The 8,596-nt window shown below is 42.5% G+C and overlaps 1 protein-coding gene across 2 annotated transcripts in view; it reads left to right on the top strand.

The window, feature by feature from the left end:
- Positions 1-1,825: 1,825 nt before the first annotated feature.
- Positions 1,826-8,596, top strand: part of sh3pxd2b (SH3 and PX domains 2B) — a 33,604-nt gene continuing 26,833 nt past the window's right edge. For both annotated transcript variants that reach the window (XM_053441676.1, XM_053441675.1), the window contains exons 1-2: positions 1,826-2,208; positions 5,295-5,375. In XM_053441676.1, the coding sequence (XP_053297651.1) occupies positions 2,137-2,208; positions 5,295-5,375 (153 nt within the window). In that variant the 5' untranslated portion in view covers positions 1,826-2,136. The remainder of the gene's footprint in view (positions 2,209-5,294; positions 5,376-8,596) is intronic.

Genomic DNA, 8,596 nt, shown 5'->3' with positions numbered 1-8,596 from the left:
TGGTTGTATGTAGGGAGGATTTGTAACTTATTGAGGTAGAATATTATGCCAACTGAATGTTGGATTTGGACCCTCTCTAGTCCTGGAGAGACCACTACTTTTGGAAAGCCTCTCATAGCTACCACAGAAAAAAAACAACGATGGCACTGTCTTTAAATTTGTTTATTTTGTTTCTGTCTAATACAGTGCACTATGTGAAGATCTTCAACATCCGTCCTTACCGTTACATGGGCCCAGCGTCTCAAAAACAAGCCTTGGGTTATCTGCTGCCGCTGCAGGAACACCTTCTCGGGTATCACCTCACACCTGGAGCTGCAATGTGTGACGGCAGTGACCCTTCACATTTCATATGACTTCTGAATTCCTTCTGTCATGGGGCAGGTTACACTTGACCTTTTGCAGCACTTAAATTTGACCCATGACAAAGGAAATTCATTCCCAGATGCATAATCGTGATAACGACACATCTCTATAAGTTCCTCTCTAAGTCATGAAAATCTATTCTCCGTCGTCTGCAGATCAAAGCCGCACAAAACTTTGGTCTCGCTCATGACAGCATTCTGAAAATATCTCACATTTTGAGAATGATTTAATGTTATGTGGTTTATTACTAAAGATTTCTGGTAAATATGACTCAAATTGACTCACTCTCTTTTGCAATATCCCTGTTTGTGGATATGTAATCAATTATTGTTTCATTTCAGCTTTTGATTAGAATTGGCTGTATTTCCTATATTCAAATGGAAACTTACTTATTTCAATGTATAATAAATTATGACCTGCTATGACTGAGTTTTTTTCTTGAATGCAAGCCTTGAATCTGCTGCAGTTCTACAGTGAGGTGAGGGAGAAGTGCCACATATACAGTATTAGTGTAATGAGTGCAACACACCAAGAGATGGAGCCATTTGGCAACAATATTGTAGAATCTTAAACTTGTCTGTAAATATCTGTAAAGATGAGATGTCTTGAAAGTAATTGTTTTGTTAACCTATAGTTATAAATAACTTACAACCCAACCTACAACATGACACTGTAGTATTAATAGGACGTACCAATAACAGCTTTACACCCACAATGAACGACATTAAGCAACACACACACACACACACACACACACACACACTAGTCATATTCCCATTATATTTTATCCAGCTTTCTAAAAACTTTTTTTTAAACCTGCCTAGAAACCAATAAATGATTGAAATAGTGAGAGTTACTCTGATTCACTGGATACAGGTTTTATATAAAAATGGTTGAAATACAGCTGTAAAACTAAAAGTGAGCTACCATTGAAATAGTTGATTTAATAATAAGCTGGAGGATAAATGCTTGACACAGCCAAATGGAACAAATGATGAAAGATATTGAAACCATCACTTTTTGTCAGACTTCAACAATTTGAAGAGCTCAACTTGGATCCATCAGAAAAATCTGAGTGTATATCTGATGAAAAAAGCTTGAAATATAAACGTTTAAACACAGTAGACCTACACATTCTACTTTAAGGCTGTAAACAAGATTCACAATGACAATATTAAGTAGCCTATAAGCAGCATGGGCGCCCTTTGTGCCCTTGAGCATGACACCTCCATGGAGATTTGACTCTCCACTTTAGAATCTTGGTGTCTTCTTCTTACTGACATAGACACGTTACCAGTGATGCAGCTTTAATTGTTTGGAGCGGAGCCCTTTCCAGCTGTGAGACCCCGCAGCCTGTGGTTCTCTCTGACGCTGGAGGGGTTGGTCCGTGGTGCGTAATCATGGTCGTCCCAGTGGCTGAAATGGGAGTGGGCGAGCCGGGATAGGCTGGGAGTGTGGTTGAAGCCGCCAGCGGGACGGGACGAGGCACAGGGAGAGGGGAGGAGAAGGAGAGAGGGGGAGGAAACAGAGAGAGAGAGAGAAAGAGAGAGAGAGCCCACAGAGTGTTAACTTCAGTGGCTGAATGTTGGACCGTTTTACGCGTGAAGAAGCCATTTGTTGCTGGGAAAGGACGCGGATCTGAGCGGCGCGGATGACAAAGAGACGTCCCCGTGCAAACTTTCTCAACCGGGTTTTTAATCGCTCGTAGAAAACCCAACGAGAAATCCAGCTTTTCTTTCTTTTTTTTAACGGGGAGCAACCGAGGAGGACATCATGCCCAGGCGTACCGTGCAAGAAGTAACCGTGCAGGATGTCCAGAAGCGGAGGAATCCGAACAAACACTACGTAAGGCTCCTTCTGTGGTATAATAATTAATCAACTGCGCTCGGGTTGTGGAGTCGAGCAACAGATCGAGGTTTCAATTTAACAGCTCTTCTGCTTTTGCTGTGGGCTAAAAGTTAAAAACAAAGAGAGTGTCAGATTACAGTTCAGCAGGAGAACTGGACAGAGAGACTTCCACGTTCAGAGCGAAACAAAGATAAGGATTGTAAACAAAACAGTCCATAGATTATTAATTTTTAGGATCCAAAAAGTCCATAGTGAAAAAGAAGTGTTAAAGAAACACATTCCTCCTAAAGTTGCTCATTGGGGTGTTTCCTCCTGTGAATCAGGGCGTTTTGCTTTGTCAGTTCATTATAAAGTTCAAATATATGACAAATAACTCTATGTTTATAGGTCTTATCTTGGATTTAAGCTCAGTGTAGTTGTTTTGGATGCCTTTTTTATTAAAGATCAGCTGAGCGTCTGGAGCTCCTGTGACCTCTGACCTGCCCTCAGTCTACAGAAGTGACATCATTCCTATGTATCACATGCATATGTGAACAATAACATTGTCCTGACACCACCAGAGCCTGCAATCGAACAAAACACCCTTCTCACATGCCTGCTTCATGTGTGCCATCGCAGAGGAAGCTCCCAGAAAACTTCTCAATACCACAAATCAGTCCGGTCCACAAACCATCCAACGGTAATCCTCAGGAGAAGTGAATTAAAAGTGAGCGTCTCAGCTTTGTCGTGCCCCCAGGCTGTTTGAGTTACAAACCACAACGGTCTCTCCCTGATAACCAGGAAGTCTGGATGGCAGCGGCGCTCTTTAAGGTCAACACAGGGAAAACAAGGCGATGTTTGAACAAGGGAAGGGCCTAAATACTACCACATGTCGTGCAGCATATGTGCTTTCATGCCTCACAGTTACTCTATTCTCTTTTATTGGGTCATTTATGTTTTGACCCCACATGCCAACTGCATGGATGATTAGACATTTTACACAGAAAGGCTCTGGCTCTGAAGTGTTGAGCTGCTGTTGACATTACACGCTTCAATATCCTTGTGTGTGTAATAGATGTCATGTGATGATTCTGTGATAATCCCGTTAACAGTATCTCTGTTGGCACACAGATCTGTATTGTGTTACTTTAGTGTAATAGTCGTCCTGCAGGGTGTAACAAGAAGAATGTGTGTGGACATCTTCCCTCTCAGCAGTCGTCTCCCACTGGGACTGCAAAGCCTGAGTGGGAGACAAGAATGCCAAAAAGCCATTTTTCTTTTTTTTTTAAATCTGAAGTTCATAAACAAAGGAGCTTTCATCTTTCTTGAGTGTGTGTGTGTGTGTGTGTGTGTGTGTGTGTACAAAAGTGCACACGTGTCATTTTAAAGTAACACATATGACATCATGCTTATGAGCAGACGGCCTGTTCCAAGTCCTTAGCAGGTGTCCGTGTTAGCTGTGTGTACATGTTGTGTGTCTGTGTTGGGTTGTGCCCACGTATGTGGAAGTGATGGGTGGGTGGAAGGACTGAAAGGACCTTATACCGCTGTGAGTGTCAGTGGTCAAGGACACAGAGTTCTCCAGGTCCTGTGTCCTCTCCATCTGTCTCCATCTGTGTCTCACACACACACACACAGAGGACACCTTAAAGCTTCCAGAACCCTGAAGTGTGGTTACGAGTACAACAGGCAGCTTAAAGCTCTTCGATTTGAGCCATTTGCTCAGAAAGGGAAAAATCACATTCCAAAGAGAATAGTTTTTCATTGACTTGTTGGTACATTTATTTCAATCCTCCTCTGACCTAAGGCTTTTAGTTGTGGTTAAAGATAACGAATGTAACAATTCTTTATTACATGTCCATAAACGATCATCCAATGTTTTATATTTTGTTAACAGATGTAGTTAAGCAATCAAACATGTATCCAACAATTTTCAATCCCAGAGAAATCCAAAATTTTATATAAGGTAACCGGACTCCTCACATTAGCTTTACCTGACTCCGCTATAACTTCTGGAGCTAACGACATATGAGGAAGGAAAAACCAGCTGTTGGCCAGTTATAGCCATTTGACAGTTTTTCCTTCCACTTGTAATGAATCACGATAATTCCTTACCATTGGCTGCGTAGCGTGAATACAACTGAATTTCACTCATCCGTGAACTTGACTTGTAGCTGAGTTGCCTCAGGTAAATTTTCATTGGCAATGGTGGTGGAGACGAAAACTCCCATGATCCCATGCTGCTTCACAATGTTATCAATCTAGGTCTTTTGTTTTTTGTTTTGATTCAGAGACCCCTTGCAGCCTAAGGGTTTTATACAAACGGTAGCAAATGAATAAGCCCTAGTGGTCGCTACAAACAATATCCTGATGCTTTTGTTAATGTCTTAATCTCCCTTCATAAATTGAAATTTCCACGCACACACTAAATTTGGAACAGATTCCCTTCTGGCCTGATGTGCAGCTCTCAGACCGGCTCTCTCTCCGTGGCCGCATCTGACTCCAGTGGCCTGAAAGAGAGAGCGAGGCCAGAGAAGCTCCGGGAGCCGGGCCAACAGCGTTCAGTCAGACACAGCCAGCCACCCAGGAGTTTCCAAACGCCTCCCTGCCTCTCCTCCTCTCTTGTTCGTCTTTAGGGAAGGGAAAAAAAAGAGAAAGAGAACAGTGTCTGCTGCCTCCAGACTGCAGTGATGAGGCCAGATGCTTTCGGTTAAATGCTTTGTGATGTTTTAATCTCGTCGATATGAGCCGGATGGAAGTTGTGGTTGGAGATGTGCTATGAGATCATTTTCAACTATCTCTGTACTCGAACGGTGTTGAGATACAGATGGTGACATTATGTGGAAGGCCTCAGATCCAGGATAGTGACATCCTCCTCCGCAGGAAGTGATACTAGAACCAGGAAGTGAAGTCATTGGAAGTCCCAGTTGTGTTTCTGTGGAAGGATGATGACGACAGTGACTGCTGCCTCATGTTTACTGACGGCAACGGCAATTACCGGCAGCATGAGTCAGCAGTGACGCCTCGGGCCTTGTTTTCTAGTGAATAACAATATATGATTTATTTCGAGTGTCGCATTTATTTTTGTGTTTTGTCTTTTCCAGGTTTACATCATCAAAGTGTTGTGGAGCGATGGCAGCGCTGAAAACATTTTCAGACGCTACAGCAAGTTCTTTGACCTGCAGGTGAGTAGGTGTGTGTGTGTGTCCGTGCACGTGTGAAGCTGTGTTGGTGTGTCATGATATGTTGTTCTCAAAATGTAGGTGCACAGTTTCAGGTTTTAGGAATGTGACAGGTTTGAACGTTTCCACCAGCGATTTTCTAAGATAGGCCAGGGAGAGACTCTCCTCATCCGGCCGCATGGCACTGGTAATTATATTGTTGGAGAGGAGTCGGAAAACGTCCCAGTGCAGTAAAGAGAGGACAGTGATGAATGCGTCGACCACACTGATGACCACAGAAATGTCTGAATCATTCGCGAGCGTCATTCTGGCAAATTGTGTGTTGCACAAGGAGGGAATCTCATTAGTATCCTAGTTTCCCTTCCTCTTCAAGAGGTAATGCATCTGAGGCCGGGGCCACGTCTGAGCTTGGAGAGCACGGACTCCAGGAAACGCAGAAAGGCGATGGGCACAAAGTCAATTCAGGCAAAGCATTCTGTCGACCCTAATGGGATTAAATGCCTTTTAATTGATTAGGGTGGTCAAAGCAGGAGTAGTGAAGTAAAGCGTCCTCGTGGTCCACTGAGGTTTTCTGAGCCTGAAAATATAATGTTAACCAGAAGGATGTTAACCATGTCATTACTAATTTGATGATAAGAATATAGACGTAGCCTCCAGTCTCACGGATATAACATCCGTAATTACTTTTTAATGTATCACCTTTCTATTTGTTGAGGGTTTGCCCGAGTCAAAGTGCACACATGGCTATAAACAGTAATCAGAAGGGAGAATGACTGAACTTTGAAGGAAGGGCTGCTGTCTGCTGGTCATTAAAAAAGATACAAGGAGCATAAATGTTTTTTATGTTAGCGCTAAATTCTTATTTTATCTTAATCTTAAATTATTACTATACTGCCTTCTTTAGTTAATATTACCGCCATATCGTATTTGGATTTCAAAACATTTATGTTTATATCTTTTTTAAACTGCATCTAAAAAAGGTAAATATTAGTGATTTGCAAATTTAAAAATGTTGGTTTCTTCATCCGGCTTCTGATGTTTTGGCTCAAGAAAGGCATTGTAGATTTTGTGTGACTACTGTTAGCATATCATATCTATTATCTGAAGGTTAATGTTTCCAATATGGGCTAGAAAGTGAGTCTTAAAAACTAGAAATCCTAATCAGCATTACATGAACTAATCTTTACAGCAGCATGCATCCCTGACTAAGCTATGAAACATTTTTAAAACCTCCACAAATATTTATAGAACACAGTTAACTGCCACAGATCGTCATGTCAGGCTTATTCCACACAAATGACTAATACCATCCTTGACAAATGCAGTATCGGATCTATGGTCCTATGAGATATTCTTAGCGGGGGGGGATTCCCGGCAGGTGGTTTCCTCCACAGTGCTCTCAGCTGCTTCCTGCTGCATCGACAGCCGGTGGGTGGTGAGGGAGATATAGGTAAACCAAGTTAATAAATAATTAAATTGCGAAGTGGCGGGAGAAGGTGGAAGCTTTTGGTTGTTGTTGGACATTGAGTCAGTGCTCATTGGAGGCAGTAAACAGTAACTTAGACTTTTTACTTGATTTGTAAAAAGTCTAAGTTAAAAGGGGATGGTTAGACCGGAAGGTTCACTTTGGGTCAGCGCTAAGCATCCGGTGTCATCAGGTGTCCCGTATAGATGGTGACGTACCGAGTCCCTCTGTTCCTCTCATGACCATTTCATCATTTCCTCTCATCCTCCTAAGCTTTTGTTTGACCTTTTGTCTCCGCTGGTCTACTCTCGTAAAGAGGGCTTCAGATGAATAGAGAACAAAATGATACGTGGGGTTAGCAGCCAGACAGGAAGTGTTATTCACCACATCCTGTCACCGCAGCTGGTCCGAGCAGCTGATGCCTCAGTTCAACCATCGAAACATGAGCTTTTACTGAGATCACTGACCACAGACTCAATATAGCCTGACTTCAATATGAATTCTACATTAATTATATATTAGTGTATATTTGAATTCCATTGACCCTAAAGGCCACAGTTATAATCTTCATACTTTGTATTCCCTCACCCTTTCAATGGTATTGTTTTTGCTGTAACGATTCTCCTGGCAGATTTAAGTATTTACCTGTTAATGGACATGATAAATAAAAATGGTCCATTAAATGGAAAGCATCTGCTTGGGAACACGCTTGGCACCGTGGCTCAGAGCTCTAATTACCAACACATCCTGAGCATATTAAGAGCCAGACGGTCCTCTCACCCAGGATAGTTCAGCTCATACTCACCTACTTTTTTCACCCATAACAGTCTGTGCAGCGGCGTCACCTAAGTAGCACGGGGGAGTTGTGTTTCCATTGCCGGAGCTCTTGAATACAGAGTGGAATTAAGCATTTCAACATAAAAACTGTGACATTTTCTTTCCCTCCTTTGTTTCCTTGTATTAAATCGTGAACAGAAATAGACAGAGCTGTTTGCTTCAGAAAGATGGAAAGTGCTGATGTTTCTCTGGGCCGCGGGGTCATCCATAGCGGCTCTGAGATTTAACAGTTTCCATGCTGCACACGTGTCCGACCTCCCCAGCTCGGCCCCTCCAGCTCTCCCTCTCACTGTCGACACAGGACACACTTAGATTTCAAAGTTGTTGGAAAAAATCCAATACGTCGCTACTTGTTTATGTAGAGTGGCACAGCTGTCACATATTTTCCATCCGCAGTTATATTGAGTAACGAATCATTTTAAAGGGGGGGAGGGGGGGCAGACGGGTTTACAAAATTCCCCAAAGCAGCAACAATATTTGTATTTCCTTTTTTGCGGAAAGTTTATAATTTGGTCATTTCCATAATAATTACCACAAATCAGGCCAATGTTATCGCTCACCCTCGTCCATTTATCCTTCCTTAAACTGAGAATCCAATGTCAAGGTCAATCCAATGTAATAACTCAAGTGTGCCTCAGAATCACTGAACCAGGACAACCCCCTCGGGTGCTGTTTTTAACGTGACCCTCCTCGGTGACCTTTCTGGAGGTGGGTACGTAGACAGAGAATGGCTCTTCAGGGATTCACTAAAAGTGCGACATTAAACCGAGGCACTGATATCATCATCCTCGTGCTCCCAGAAATTTGCATTTTGGGTTTACTACATGCTAACATTAGCATGTAAGATGCTACCCAGGCAATTTAGTAAGAGGGTACTAACTTTTATCTATGCATCTGACCATTATCTGTACCTGTTTTTATG

Source organism: Pleuronectes platessa, chromosome 15, assembly GCF_947347685.1.
Source record: "Pleuronectes platessa chromosome 15, fPlePla1.1, whole genome shotgun sequence".
NCBI classification, from domain to species: Eukaryota; Metazoa; Chordata; class Actinopteri; order Pleuronectiformes; family Pleuronectidae; genus Pleuronectes; species Pleuronectes platessa.
This window is presented reverse-complemented; position numbering and strand designations above follow the sequence as displayed.